The sequence below is a fragment of the Malus sylvestris genome, chromosome 15 (genome assembly GCF_916048215.2).
Source record: "Malus sylvestris chromosome 15, drMalSylv7.2, whole genome shotgun sequence".
Classification (NCBI taxonomy): domain Eukaryota; kingdom Viridiplantae; phylum Streptophyta; class Magnoliopsida; order Rosales; family Rosaceae; genus Malus; species Malus sylvestris.
In genome coordinates, this window is record NC_062274.1 from 38,791,219 (window position 1) to 38,807,713 (window position 16,495).

General features: G+C 40.6%; 1 protein-coding gene across 1 annotated transcript; it reads right to left on the reverse strand.

Moving 5' to 3' along the window:
• Positions 1-462: 462 nt before the first annotated feature.
• On the reverse strand, positions 463-855 carry LOC126602958 (uncharacterized). The gene is made up of 2 exons (XM_050269754.1): positions 660-855; positions 463-596 (listed from the first exon to the last, which is right to left on the reverse strand). The coding sequence occupies exons 1-2, from the start codon at positions 853-855 to the stop codon at positions 463-465; spliced, it is 330 nt and encodes a 109-aa protein (XP_050125711.1).
• Between the last annotated feature and the right edge of the window lie 15,640 nt (positions 856-16,495).

Sequence of the window (16,495 nt, forward strand, 5' to 3'; positions counted from 1 at the left end):
AAATCTTCTTTGTTGCTGAAACTTGATGCCATTTGGATTTAACTTTCCTACTTCGAGTAGGAAACCTTGTTTGAGTAGGAATCTTCATCTTCAAGGAATCCTAATTCAACTAGGAAACCCATTTTGACTAGGAATCCTAATTCAACTAGGATTCCATCTTCACTTAGGCGCTTTCCTACTTCGACTAGGAAACCTTGTTCAAGTAGGAAACATCATCTTCAAATCTTCAATTTCGTCCATCCTCTTGGCTCCAAGCATATGACATCCATTCCAAGCTCAACTTTGCTCCAAAAGGCTCCAAAATGCATCCTTTTTCATATTTTGCCCTTAGAACACGAAAACACATAAAACTAGCTTAAAAGACTACTTTACTAAGCAAAAACACTATAAATGTACAAGAACAAGCTAAACTAAGGCGCATAAATATGCTCCTATCATCTTCCAGCCGGACGATGCTTCCAATCAAGCTTGAATAGGGCCCACGGGTTGGAGGTTGACTTCCTCCACGGTCTCCTCCTCAAAAGGTGTGAAATATGGCTTCAACCGATGTCCATTGACTTTGAACTCTTGTTGCGTCTTCAAACTTTGAATTTGAACTGCACCATGCGGAAAAACATTAGTAACAATAAAAGGTCCAATCCACTTAGAACGCAACTTACCTGGAAATAATCGAATGCGAGAATTGAAAAGTAGCACTTTCTGCCCGATAGAGAGCGTCTTGCTTCGAATCATCCGATCATGGAATGCCTTCGTTTTCTCCTTGTAAATACGAGACTTCTCGTAAGCTTCATTCCGAACTTCCTCAAGCTCGTTCAATTGAAGTTTCCTATGAAGACCTGCGGCATCAATGTCCATATTAAAGGTTTTGATGGCCCAATGTGCTTTATGCTCCAATTCAACCGGAAGATGGCATGGTTTCCCATAAATGAGCCGAAATGGGGACATTCCAATTGGTGTTTTGTAGGCCGTACGATACGCCCACAATGCATCATTCAAGCGCAAGCTCCAATCTTTCCGGTTTGGCCCTACGGTCTTCTCCAAAATCTGCTTGATTTCTCTATTTGACACCTCCGCTTGCCCACTTGTTTGAGGATGATAAGGTGTTGCCACCTTATGTGTGACACCATATTTCTTGAGTAGCGCTTCAATGGTGCGATTGCAGAAATTAGAGCCCCCATCACTTATAAGTACCCGCGGCATTCCAAACCTTGCAAAAATGTTAGTCTTAACAAAATCTGCAACCACTTTAGAATCATTAGTACGGGTGGCTCTTGCTTCCACCCATTTCGAAACATAATCAACTGCAAGTAGAATATAAACAAAACCATGAGATGAAGGAAAGGGACCCATGAAATCTATGCCCCATACATCAAAAATTTCAACATTAAAGATGGGACTTTGCGACATTTGGTCTTTTGGTCCTATATTTCCAGTTCGTTGACAACGATCACATGCAATGCAAAAAGTTCTAGCATCCTTAAAAATAGTAGGCCAATAAAAACCACATTCAAGTACTTTACGTGCAGTCCTTTGAGTGCCAAAGTGACCTCCACATGCATAAGTGTGACAAAAGTTTAAAATAGACTGAATTTCAGAATCATGCACACACCTACGAATGATTTGATCAGAGCAATATTTCCATAAATAAGGATCATCCCACACATAATTTCGTGCATCATACTTAAGTTTATCACGTTGGTTTTTATTGAACTCACTTGGAATGACTTTAGATGCTAAATAATTACCTAAATCCGCATACCATGGCATACTAACCTCAATGGACATCAATTGCTCGTCCGGGAATGTCTCTGGGATCGGCACAACCTCCTCTTCATGCACCAAACGGCTCAGGTGATCAGCCACAACGTTCTCACTTCCTTTCTTGTCTCGGATTTCGGTATCGAACTCTTGGAGGAGAAGCATCCATCGAATAAGCCTTGGTTTAGCCTCCTTCTTCGTGAGCAAGTACTTCAACGCTGCATGATCAGTGTAAATTATTACTTTAGTACCAAGTAAATAAGAACGAAACTTATCTAAAGCAAAAACAACGGCAAGAAGTTCTTTTTCCGTTGTGGAATAGTTCAATTGAGCATCGTTCAAGGTCCGAGAGGCATAATATATGACGTGTGGCTGCTTGTCCTTCCTTTGTCCCAAAACAGCGCCTAGAGCATAATCGGACGCATCGCACATAAGATCGAAGGGAATGCTCCAATCTGGTGGCCGAATGATGGGGGCCGAAGTTAGCATCTCTTTGAGGTGTTTGAACGCCTTTTCACATTCCTCGTTAAAGTCGAAAGTCACATCCTTTTGGAGAAGTCGGCATAGGGGTGTAGAAATCTTTGAAAAATCCTTGATGAATCGCCTATAAAATCCTGCGTGGCCAAGAAAAGAACGAACCTCTCTAACCGAAGTTGGAGAGGGTAAGTAGCGTGCAAGATCTATTTTCGATTTATCAACTTCAATTCCCCTTTCAGAAACGATATGCCCTAAAACGATGCCTTGTTTTACCATAAAGTGACACTTTTCCCAATTTAAAACAAGGTTCGTTTCAACGCATCGTTTTAAGATTAATGTGAGATTTTCCAAGCACCCATCAAACGAATCGCCAAAGACACTAAAATCATCCATGAATACTTCAATAATCTTCTCAATAAAATCTGAAAAGATACTTACCATACATCGTTGGAACGTGGCCGGTGCATTGCATAATCCGAATGGCATGCGTCGGTAAGCAAAAGTACCAAATGGGCACGTGAAGGTGGTCTTTTCTTGGTCGTCCGGAGCTATGACAATTTGATTGTATCCCGAATAACCGTCAAGAAAACAATAAAAAGAATGACCGGCTAACCTTTCTAACATTTGATCGATGAATGGTAGTGGAAAGTGGTCCTTCCTTGTGGTGTTGTTGAGCTTCCTATAGTCAATGCACACTCTCCAACCTGTTTGGATACGGGTTGGCACAAGCTCATCCTCGGCATTCTTCACCACAGTAACTCCGGACTTCTTTGGGACAACTTGAACCGGTGAGACCCAACGGCTATCCGAAATTGGATAAATCACTCCACAATCGAGAAGTTTTATAATCTCCTTTTTCACGACTTCCATCATTGGAGGGTTGAGTCGGCGTTGAGCCTCTCGAGTTGGTTTAGCCCCCTCTTCTAGAAATATGCAATGCATGCAGGTTGTAGGGCTAATTCCCTTAATATCGGCCAATGTCCATCCAATGGCTGTTTTGTGCTCTTTCAACACTCGAATCAACTTTTCTTCCTCTAATGCCGTGAGTGATGATGAAACAATGACGGGCAATGTCTCTTTATCTCCCAAGAATACATACTTTAAATGATCCGGCAACGGTTTAAGCTCAAGAATGGGGGCCTGAATCACAGAAGGTAATAACGTATTAGTGGAAACGGGAATTGGAATTGGGTTAGAAGGCTTACCACGATGTTGGGGCAATGATTCCAAGGAAGCCACAAGCTCGGCATGCTCCTCCTTAGGTACGGCCAGATTGGGCTTCATGCCAAGTCCTTGTGCAATCGTCGTTTCAAGGGGATCGTCTTCCAACATATCAAGATAATCCTGCGCCAATTCATCCAATATATCAATAGAAAAACAAGAATGATCATCTTTAGGAAATTTCATAGCTTCAGAAATGTTAAAGTTAATAATCTCCCCATCAAATTCCATTGTCAACGTCCCTTTGAACACATCGATCTTGGTGCGTGCTGTTTTCATGAAAGGCCTCCCAAGTAGAATCGGCAATGGGGTGACATTTGGTGAGTCCTCCATCTCTACGACATAGAAATCCGCTGGAAATATCAAATTATCCACCTGCACCAACACATCTTCCAAAACTCCTTTCGGATATGCATTAGAACGATCGGCTAATTGAATTATAACACCATCGTTTTTAAGTTCTCCTAAGTTCATGGATGCATAAATTGAGTATGGCATGATGTTAATTGAAGCTCCTAGATCTAACATAGCATGTTCAAATTTAGTATTGCCTATAACACATGGAATTGTAAAACTACCTGGATCTTTGCATTTAGGAGGTAGTTTTCTTTGCAAAACAGCGGAAACATTCTCACTTACCTGGACCACCTCTTTGTTCGAAATTCTCCTTCTTGTTGTGCATAATTCCTTCAAAAACTTGGCGTACCTTGGTACTTGCTTAATGGCGTCCAGAAGAGGTATATTGACTTGCACTTTCCGAAACGTCTCCAAAATGTCTTTCTCGTTCTCCTCCTTCTTGGATTGCTTCAACCTGCCAGGAAAAGGCACGTTTAGTGGAATAGAACTAGGAGAAGTTGGGATTGAACTTACCTTGGCCGAATTATATGGATTGGAAGTGCAAGATGGCTGCGGCAAAGGTGGTTCCCCCTTTGCCGTGGGTTTTGCTTGTGTGTCTTCCTCAAACTGCAACTTTTCATCCTCTTCATGACTTGCTTTGGATGCTTGGGGTTCAGTTCCAACTTGTTTGCCACTCCTCAATGTAATTGCTTTGGCGGTTTCGAATCCCCCTTTTGGATTTGCAACGGTTGAACTAGGGAGTCCTCCTTGGTCTCGAAACTGTCCCATAAACTCGGCAATTTGCCCTACTTGCTTCTCCAACTCGTCCACTTTCTTGTCCCTAGTCTGCATGCCCTGCGCCATAGAAGTTAGTAAATTAAAAATTTGATCATTATCAATAGAAGAACTTGATTTTTGGGCTGGTTGTGCTTGGGTTTGATTTGGTGCAAACGGCTTTTGATAGAAACCCGGGGGTTGTTGCCTAAACGTGCTTTGTTGTTGGCCTTGTTGGGGTTCTCGCCATTTGAAATTTGGATGATCACGCCAACCGGGATTGTAGGTGTTAGAAAAGGGATCATTCCTTTGTTGGTATTGTTGCCCAAAGCCCACGGCATTGAGGGTCTCCCACCCTCCATTCTCAATCAATTGTGGGCACTTGTCCGTAGGGTGTCCTTGCATGGAACACACGCCACACACACTTACCTCATTCACTTGGTGTTGCCGTGGGGTGCCTCTTTGTCCAACACCTTCGTATTGTTGAGCGTTCAACACTCGATTGGCAATCAAAGTCTTTGCTGCCGTGGGGGTCTTGTCCACCAAAGCTCCTCCCGCCGAAGCATCTAGCATTTGTCGTTCGATTGGTAGAAGTCCCTCGTAGAAGTATTGTAGCAGAAGCTTCTCCTTCATTTGATGCTGTGGACAAGAAGCAACAAGAGATTTAAACCGTTCATAGTATGTAGGAAAAGACTCACCTTCTTCTTGTTGAATTCCACTTATCCTTTTTCGTAGGAGGATGACTCGAGAAGTTGGGAAAAACTTCTCCAAGAAAGCTCGTTTCATGCTCTCCCAAGATGTGACCGTTCCGGGAGCTAATTCATACAACCAATCTTTCGCCTTTTCCATGAGAGAAAAGGGAAAAGCCTTCATCTTCAATATACTCCCGTCGACATTGATTGGAGTCATGCTTGAACACACCACCTCGAATTCTTTCAAGTGCTTGTTAGGATCCTCCATGGACAACCCATGGTACTTCGTAATATGGTGTAGCAAACTTGACTTTAACTCAAATTCTTCGGTCTTTCCTTGGGCAGCCGCCGGATATTGAATACATAGAGGTGCGGCATTGTCCAATCCCGAGGCCGAGAGCTCCTTGATTGTACGATTGTCTTGTGCCATGACTGTCTCAACTTCACCCACTTGTGCCGTGGGTTCCTCTTGCTCAATCTCAACTTCGGCTTCCGGATTTGAACTTGATTCACTAGACTCCGGATTAGAGCTCCGAGTCATAAACTAGTACCTAAAAATAAGAAACAAAAACAAAGTAAGAATCTGGACACAAATAAAACAAATTGAAATAAAACAAACCAAGGGATTAGCAACTTTGCTAATCCCCGGCAACGGCGCCAAAATTTGATGTGAAAATTATGTTGACACTCAAATTAACCCTCTTTTTATCAATTGTAGCAAAGTATGTAAGTAGGGATCGTTCTAAACCGGGGATTAGGAGGGATTGCAAAATCACTTGAAAATTAACTCAAATACGTAAAAACAAGTTTAAAACACTAAACTAGACTCAAAGAATGCAAAACTAAACTTTAAAACACCAAAACAAACCAAAAGACTCAAAACAGCCCAAAAACACTCAAAACTGCCTTAAAACCACAATCTGGGCAGTTTTGAACACTAGACACAAACTTGGACAAAAATTGGTTTTAACTTGACCTAAGACACTTAAAAACACAAACTAAAGTGATTTCTAACTACTATGACTCAACTAAGTAAAGGGGGATTGATTTTGGACGAATTTAACTTTGAAAACAGAAACTTTGAAAATAAACTTTGACAAAAACGTTTTGATGAAAACTAAGATGGTGAAAAGCTAGTTAGAAGGTTCCTTCTCCACACATGAAACATATGCATACGACTCGATTTCCATTTACTCTTTCAACAAACCTTGAATGACAATGCCCCAAATTAACTAGATTGACCAATTAATTCTCAGATTTCCCTAGATTCATTGAATTGAATGGGATACGCATTACAACCAAATTATTTTTATCAAGGACCCTAACTATGGAATACGCATGATAGAGACACATATCAAAGATCATTAAGTTCAATGGAGATCATAAGCATTGACGAGGCATTCATAACTATGGGATACGCATGTTACTCTTGCCTAGGATTTACTTAACACAATCGTGACTAGCGACTTTTACTACTTATGAATATAAGTTAATAACGATTAGGTGAAATTCCCTTATACTCTAGCATCAAATTCATGCATGCAAACTAAGTGTCGACCCTCAATCAACATACAAGCAAGAATCATTAAGTTCTATGAAAACCATAAGCATTGACGAGGCACTCGTAACTATGAATTGCATGAAACTTATGCCAAGAATTTACTTAACGCGATTGTGATCAACAACCTTTACTACTTGTGAATATAAGTTCATAACGATTAGGTGAAATTCCCTTATATCCTAGCATCAAATTCATGCATGCAAACTAAGTGTCGACCCTCAATCAACATACAAGAATAAGTTTTAATTCACATAGATAAGCAAATTGAAATCACAACTTATGAAACGCAATTAGAAGTAATCAAATCATATAGCAAGCATAAACATGGTTTATTTCCTCATACTCGCAAAGCGAAGATACATATATTTAGAAATTAAAACCCAAAGAAAGAAAACACCTAGAAGGCTCCAACTTGGCAGCAAGATCATCAATGATTTCCCTTTCCTCCTTGCTGCGGCAGAGAAGTTTAGAACAGGTTTTGGGTGGTATTTAGGGTTTAGAATGGATGGGGAATGGTAGGGAAAGGTTTAGGGTTGATGGGGGTACGGCTAGGGATGATTTTTGGGCAGAATTTTGGGATTTTGGTGATGGGAAGGTGCGGCAGAATGCAAGGGCAGATTTCTGGCGTGAATGATTGTGTATGGGAGGTGATGATCTGATCTAGGGGTTATAATGAGTATATATAGGCATCCAAAACCCTAGGGTAATCAGATTAGGGTTTCTAGAAGCCCAAATCCACCAGAAATTAGGTTAAAACAATCAGATTTTTAGTGGGAATAAGGCCTAAGGTGCGGCTAGGGTTAGGGTTTAGAGATGGGCCTTCTAGAATGCCTTGCAAGGCAAGGAAATCAGATATTCTAGAGGCCTAGGTGCGGCTAGGGTTAGGGTCCACAAGGAATTAGGGATTAGGTCATCTAAAAGCCCAAAACCAAGAATAGAAACTCTCGAAAATGGAAACCTCCAAGAATAGAAACTTTGGTTTCCAAATCTGAATTCTTTGTTCTTCACTTTCATTTCTTCATTGCTTAAGCTCCTTTGACCTTCAAACTCGTCCATTCCTTGTGCTCCATTAGCATACACTCCATTCTAGCTCAATTTTGCTCTAAAATGCTCCATTTTGCACTTCTTTGCATACTTCGTCTCTAAACCTGAAATTGCACGAAAATGACTTTAAACACTAAAATAACTAAAGAAAAACAACATAAATGCTTAAGAACAAGCCAACTAAGTCGCATAAATATGCTCCTATCAGTTGCTTGCGGCAGATTGTATGGTGATGCTTCTTGGATTGTTTTGATGACGTAGAATAGAATTTGGGGAGTGTAGAGGCACGGCAAGGGTTGTAGGATGAGTGTGGATGAGTGGTGGATGGATGGAAAGTGGTGGAAAGCTCGGCAAGAATGGTGGGAAGGTGCGGCAGATTATAGAACTAGGGTTTCTGGAATTTTGAATGAATGTAGCAGGTTTGGGATGGTTTTGGATGAGGTTGAATGGTGGAAAAGTGTCTAGGATGGGTGTATGGCACGGCTAGGGGGGTTTGGGGTCAGAAACTATGGAGTTTTGTGAAGGATAGGTGCGGTTAGGGATGGTGGATGAATTCTGGCGTGAATGGAGTTGTATGGATGTGTGTGGAATGTTTTGTGGCTGCAACAAGGAGGTTTATTTAAAGGAAAACAGAAATTAAAACCCTAGGTTGATTAGGAAATCAGAAATTAAGTCTAAGGATTCTAGAATTAGGAAATAAATCAGAAAATTAAAGGAAAGGGCAAGGGAAATTCGGCTAGGGTTTAAAACACAAAAGGAAGGTGTTTTAAAGCATAAAAACAGGAAATAAGGAAGAGGAAATGCAAAGGGGGGTGCGGCAAGGGTTCAAAAGGGTTCTAGGCTTTTGTTTTGTGTCCTAGAATGCTTAGAAAGTCTTCATAATTGCTGGAACTTTTAGGGACAATTAGGAAAAATCAAACCAAAGTAGGAAACCTTGGCTTAACTTTCCTACTTCAAGTAGGAATCCTTGTTGGAGGAGGAATCCTTGTTCTTCTAGGAATCCTCATGTGATTAGGAATCCATCTTCAATTAGGAATCCTTCGTCGATTAGGAATCCTTCGTCCATTGGGAATCCTTCGTCGATTAGGAATCCTCCATCATGTAAGCACTTTCCTACTTCAACTAGGAAACCTAGTTCAAGTAGGAATCATCATCTTCAAGTCTTCAAATTCGTCCAAACCTTGGCTCCAATTATGTGATAATCATTCCAAGCCCAATTTTGCTCCAAAAAGCTCCAAAATGCATCTTCTTGCATCCTTTGGCCTTAAAACCTGAAAATACATAAAACTAGCTTAAAAGACTACTTTAACTAAGAAAACACCATGGAAATGCATAAGAACTAGCTAACTAAGGCGCATAAATATGCTCCTATCAAATTCCCCCACACTTAGCTTTTGCTAGTCCTCGAGCAAAACAAACAAAAGAAAGGAAACAAAATGAAACAAACTAACCAAAACAAAACCTAAACCTTCCAACGTTTGCCTCAGGGATTTCCAATGCACATGACATGTTAAAGATTGTTATCCCCACATATTTGAGTCATTTTTACACAAGCACATACTTAATTAAAGCCACCACTTACTAGTTCACAAGTAATCAATTAAAACAATGCTTTGAATGTAGTAACATGCCTTAGAGAATTCCCTCAATTCCTTACAAGATATACACTCTATTTTCACTCAGATTTTCTAACTCCACACCCTACACTAGTCATATGTGAGAAGATTGATGTAGATATGAAAACGAATGCTCACATATATGTTTCACAAAGAACGCAATTTCTAGAGTTAAGAAGCATGTTTAGATATGATCTCATGAATGAAATGCTACTACTTAGATGCGAGAACCAGTGACACCATATGCTCATACCAAATTCAAACTCCACAAATTGAAACACATAACACTCAAGATAGAAGTTAAGGGCTGTAATGGGGCTTGGGGTGTTGGTTAACAAGGAAAGGATAGGGAAAACAAACGTTCTTCAAGCAATAGTAAGCAAAGCAATGAAATTGAGACTTAGAATTCACTTATATTGCAGAAATTAACTTTAAAACACAAGGGGAAGACTTAAACAACTCCTTAGGGCCGAATTCATTGTTTTGGACCCTTACTTCAACAAACAATACTTTGGAACTCTTTTTCTCAACTTTTCAACTCTTTTTTCAAACTTTTCATATTTTTTTCTTCAATTTTTCTTTTTCCACGAAATTTTTTTTTTCTTTTCTTTTCTTTTCTTTGCCGTGCCTATGGCACACAATTCCTTATGAAAAACATTTCCCCCACACTTATTTTCTGCCAACATAAATCAAAAGGAATTCAATTTGAATCATGCTGTACTATGCTTCAAGAACAAGGGTATGGATGGTCCTAATCTAGGCTAGGTGAGGGTAATGTGGGTTAACAAAGAAAAGGCTAAACAAGGCTCAACGGGGTTAAACTTAAACATAAAATGATATGGGATACACGGCATTTGGCTAAAGTGGTGGTCACTACACAACTTTATCTTGAATACGTGTTATGCAAATCAATAACATGCTTTGAATGAAATGGGCATGAGTTCTAGCATTTGGAACTAAATGATGAAACGCCTTCTAAGTAGTAACCAAGCAAGGAATAATGAGATCATGCAACGACTTAGAAAACAATAATGCACAGATTTTAACTCTCCAAATGAACGTTTAGGCTCAAGTCTCACAAGGTTGTAGCGTTAGTTTGAGTTCCTTCCTTCAAGCATGTTACAAAAACTAATTTTTTTTTCTTTATGATTGCATGTGAATTCATAAACTATAACCACAACCAAGCATAAGCAAAGAGTAATTCAAACTTTCATCATGTTAATCACTCTCTTTAACAGCCATGTAATTACAAACCGAATCCTCATCATTGTGTTGGAAGGTACCCTAAGACACAAACAAACACACAAAAACAACTCTTTTTGGATTTTTTAAAACAAATTTTTCAAATTTTTATGTAATTTTCGGATTTTTGCATCAAAACACACTGAAACACACCAAAACTGCTTAAAAAAACACTTAAAAACAGCAAGGAACAAGTCTCCAAGTTAAGGGTGATAAAATCCCACGAATTTGCATCTAAAACACTTAGTTACCCCCCCCCACACTTAAATCAAACAGTGTCCTCAATGTTTCAAGCATAAAACCACACTAAACAAAAAGAAACACACAAACAGCAAGTAAATAACAAAACTGGGCAGATTAGAAACAAGCAACAAAGTGAAGGGTTTAGGAACGCAAATCTGGAATTGGAGTGCTCTCTAGGGCTTCCTTTGTTGAATTGCATGGGTTGCCTCCCAAGTAGTGCTTTCTTTTACGTCTTGAAGCCGGACGAAGAACACAATCATGCCCCATTGGAGCCCACGGCATGGAGTGGGATGTCTTCCACAACATGCTCAACAAAGTTCTTGTACATTGCATCCTTGAACGGAAATGGATAGTGATGTTTGTTGATGGGTGCGTTGTGTTGCCTAAGGTTCATGTTCATGCGCCCACCATCAGGGATTTGCTTGGGTACCTGCACCAAAGAAGGGAACCACCTATCAACTTTAATGGGAATTGGATTTGGACTAGGTGCCTTACCTTGGTGTTGTGATGAAGTGGCAGCAACATGAACTTTTTTCGTCATGGTGTTCTCGGCCACATTGGGTATCTTAAGGGCAGTGGCCGTGGGGCCCTTATGCTCTACTCCAATTCCCTCGTCTTGCATGGCTCTTGATGCATCCTTCGTGCTTGGTGCTGAATGGTCCGGTCCTATCTTTTCAATTTTACCAATGGCACAACAAGAATGAACAACATTAGGAGTCTCAATGGATTCAGAAATTTTAAAACTTATCATGTCACCACCAAATGCCATAGTGACTAATCCTTTGGCCACATCAATCTTTGTTTGAGCCGTTTTCATGAATGGCCTTCCAAGGAGAATGGGCAATGAAGGAGCATGATCCGATTCATCCATCTCAAGAACATAGAAATCCGCCGGAAAGATCAAACGATTAACCTGCACCAAAACATCTTCCACAACTCCCTTTGGATAGGCATTAGATCTATCGGCCAATTGTATGATTACACCATCATTTTTTAACTTGCCTAGATTCATAGATGCATAAATTGAATATGGCATAACATTTATGGATGCACCTAAGTCTAACATGGCAGATTTGAACCTAGTATTACCAATGACACAAGGAATGGTGAAACTACCCGGATCTTTGCATTTAGGAGGTAGTTTACGTTGTATCATGGCAGACACATTCTCACTTACCTGTACCACTTCTTTCTCCCGAAAACGCTTCTTTGTCATACAAAGCTTCTTCAAACACTTGGCGTACTTCGGGATTTGCTTGATTGCATCCAAGAGAGGTATGTTAACTTGAACCTTCCTAAATGTCTCTAGAACATCTTTTTCCTCCTCTTCATTCTTGAATTGCAAAAATCTGCTAGGAAAGGGCACATTGGGTGGAATAATGTTAGAATTAACCAAACTTGGACTCATCTTACCTAGGGTGGACGGATTGGATGGCTTAGGGGCCATGGGTGCTTGCGGCAAAGGTGGTGCTACCTTTGCCGTGAGTGGACTTGGTGTCTCCTCTTCATCGAGTTGTATCTTCTCATCTTCCTTGTTTCTCACCTCTTTTCCACTTCGTAGTGTGATAGCCTTTGCAGATTCGAAACCACCCTTGGGATTGACCACCGTAGTGCTTGGTAACTTACCATTTTCACGGAATTGTCCCAAAAATTCGGCCATTTGGCCCATTTGCTTCTTGAGCTCATTAACTTCCTTTGCGGCAGATTGTATGGTGATGCTTCTTGGATTGTTTTGATGACGTAGAATGGAATTTGGGGGGTGTAGAGGCACGGCAAGGGTTGTAGGATGAGTGTGGATGAGTGGTGGATGGATGGAAGATGGTGGAAAGCTCGGCAAGAATGGTGGGAAGGTGCGGCAGATTATAGAACTAGGGTTTCTGGAATTTTGAATGAATGTAGCAGGTTTGGGATGGTTTTGGATGAGGTTGAATGGTGGAAAAGTGTCTAGGATGGGTGTATGGCACGGCTAGGGGGGTTTGGGGTCAGAAACTATGGAGTTTTGTGAAGGATAGGTGCGGTTAGGGGTGGTGGATGAATTCTGGCGTGAATGGAGTTGTATGGATGTGTGTGGAATGTTTTGTGGCTGCAACAAGGAGGTTTATTTAAAAGAAAACAGAAATTAAAACCCTAGGTTGATTAGGAAATCAGAAATTAAGTCTAAGGATTCTAGAATTAGGAAATAAATCAGAAAATTAAAGGAAAGGGCAAGGGAAATTCGGCTAGGGTTTAAAACACAAAAGGAAGGTGTTTTAAAGCATAAAAACAGGAAATAAGGAAGAGGAAATGCAAAGGGGGGTGCGGCAAGGGTTCAAAAGGGTTCTAGGCTTTTGTTTTGTGTCCTAGAATGCTTAGAAAGTCTTCATAATTGCTGGAACTTTTAGGGACAATTAGGAAAAATCAAACCAAAGTAGGAAACCTTGGCTTAACTTTCCTACTTCAAGTAGGAATCCTTGTTCTTCTAGGAATCCATCTTCAATTAGGAATCCTCATGTGATTAGGAATCCACCTTCATGTAAGCACTTTCCTACTTCAACTAGGAAACCTTGTTCAAGTAGGAATCATCATCTTCAAGTCTTCAAATTCGTCCAAACCTTGGCTCCAATTATGTGATAATCATTCCAAGCCCAATTTTGCTCCAAAAAGCTCCAAAATGCATCTTCTTGCATCTTTTGGCCTTAAAACCTGAAAACACATAAAACTAGCTTAAAAGACTACTTTAACTAAGAAAACACCATGGAAATGCATAAGAACTAGCTAACTAAAGCGCATAAATATGCTCCTATCAGCCTCCCAAGTAGCGCTTTCTTTAACGTCGTACAGCCGGACGAAAAGCCCATTCATTCTCCATTTGTGCCCACGGCACCCAAAGAAATATCATCCACGGTTTGTTCAACAAAGTTCTCATAATATGGCTTCAAACGGTGTCCGTTCACTTGGAATTCATGACCTGTTTTGAGACTTTGAATCTGGATGGCACCATAAGAAGATACGTTAGTAATAACAAATGGTCCAATCCACTTAGAACGTAACTTACCGGGAAACAAACATAAACGGGAATTGAACAATAGCACTTTCTGCCCAATTGAGAACGATTTCCCATGGATCATGTTGTCATGGAAAGCTTTGGTCTTTTGCTTGTAAATGCTTGCATTATCGTATGCCTCGTGCCGTATCTCATCAAGCTCATTCAATTGCAATCTCCTTTGACTTCCTGCTTCCTCGAGGTTCATGTTAAACTTCTTGATGGCCCAAAGTGCTTTGTGCTCCAATTCAACAGGAAGATGGCACGCCTTGCCATAGACAAGTCGGAAGGGGGACATCCCAATGGGGGTTTTGTACGCCGTACGATACGCCCAAAGTGCATCATCTAACCGTAAGCTCCAATCCTTCCGTGTTGGCCCAACGGTCTTCTCAAGTATTTGCTTGATCTCTCGGTTGGAAACCTCGGCTTGGCCATTCGTTTGAGGATGCTAAGGTGTAGAAACCTTATGGGTGACACTGTATTTCCTCAATAACGCTTCAATGGTCCGATTGCAAAAGTGTGACCCTCCATCACTAATGATCACTCGTGGCATTCCGAACCTTGCAAAAATGTTAGTTCTAATAAAATCTGCAACCACTTTAGAATCATTAGTCCGGGTGGCCTTGGCTTCCACCCATTTCGACACATAATCAACCGCAAGCAAAATATACATGAAACCATACGATGAAGGGAAGGGACCCATAAAATCAATACCCCAAACATCAAAAATTTCAACATTTAGGACAGAAACCTGCGGCATTTGGTCCTTTGCACTAATACCACCCATTCGTTGGCATTTATCACATGTTAAGCAAAAAGTTTTAGCATCTTTAAAAATACTAGGCCAATAGAATCCACATTGCAACACCTTGAGGGCTGTGCGTTGTGTGCCAAAGTGCCCTCCACATGCATATGTGTGACAAAAACTCAAAATTGAATGACATTCAAAATCATGCACACAACGACGTATAATCTGATCGGGGCAAAATTTCCATAAGTACGGATCATCCCACACATAAAACCGTGCATCATGCCTAAGTTTATCACGTTGGTGCCTAGTGAACTCACTTGGAATACGTTTTGACACCAAAAAATTAACAATATCGGCATACCAAGGTGCACTAACCTTAATGGATAGCAATTGTTCATCCGGAAACGTCTCAGAAATGGGGAGGGACTCTTCTTCACGCACCAATCTGCTCAAGTGGTCAGCCACCACGTTTTCACAACCTTTCTTGTCCCTAATTTCAATATCGAACTCTTGAAGTAGGAGCATCCAACGAATGAGCCTTGGTTTAGCCTCCTTTTTGGTGAAAAGATACTTCAAGGCTGCATGGTCAGTGAAAACAATTACTTTAGTACCAATTAGATATGATCTAAATTTATCTAAAGCAAATACAACCGCCAAAAGTTCTTTTTCGGTTGTAGAATAATTCAATTGAGCATCATTTAGAGTGCGTGAAGCATAATAAATAACATGGGAATGCTTATTTTTTCTTTGACCCAAAACAGCCCCAAGGGCATAATCCGAGGCATCACACATCAATTCAAATGGAATGGACCAATCCGGAGGAGTGATGATGGGTGCCGTGGTAAGTAGCTCCTTGAGATGCTTGAATGCCTTCTCACATGCCTCGTTGAACTCAAAAGACACATCCTTTTGGAGGAGGCGGCATAGGGGTTGTGCAATTTTGGAAAAGTCTTTGATAAATCTTCTATAGAATCCTGCATGACCAAGAAACGAACGAACCTCTCTAACCGAAGTAGGAGAGGGTAAGTAACGTACAAGATCTACTTTAGACTTATCAACTTCAATTCCTTTTTCAGAAATTATATGACCCAAAACAATACCTTGTTTAACCATAAAGTGACACTTTTCCCAATTCAACACAAGGTTTGTTTCAACACAACGTTTCAAGATTAAAGTGAGATTATCCAAGCATTTGTCAAATGAATCACCAAACACACTAAAATCATCCATGAATATCTCAATAATCTTTTCAACATAATCCGAAAATATGCTTACCATACACCTTTGAAACGTGGCAGGAGCATTGCACAAGCCAAATGGCATGCGTCGATATGCAAACGTTCCAAAGGGACAAGTAAAAGTGGTCTTTTCTTGATCATCCGGGGCAATGACAATTTGGTTATAACCTGAATATCCATCAAGAAAACAATAAAAGGAATGACCGGCTAACCTTTCCAACATTTGGTCTAGAAACGGCAAAGGGAAGTGATCCTTCCTTGTGGTGGCGTTTATCTTCCTATAATCAATGCACACACGCCAACCGGTTTGAATCCTCACGGGTACAAGCTCATTCTCGGCATTTTTCACAACTGTCACTTCGGATTTCTTAGGCACACATTGGATAGGTGAAACCCAACGACTATCGGAGATGGGATAAATCACCCCACAATCTAGAAGTTTGATTATTTCCTTTTTCACTACTTCCATCATCGGAGGGTTGAGACGGCGTTGAGCCTCTCTAGTTGGCTTGGCCCCCTC

Bases quoted from the DNA above. Each gene is read 5' to 3' on its own strand.
- LOC126602958 (XM_050269754.1), bottom strand. From the start codon at position 855: ATGGACATTGATGCCGCAGGTCTTCATAGGAAACTTCAATTGAACGAG. The intron at 597-659 runs GTAAGTTGCGTT...CGCATGGTGCAG, and splicing joins TCGCATTCGATTATTTCCAG to TTCAAATTCAAAGTTTGAAG.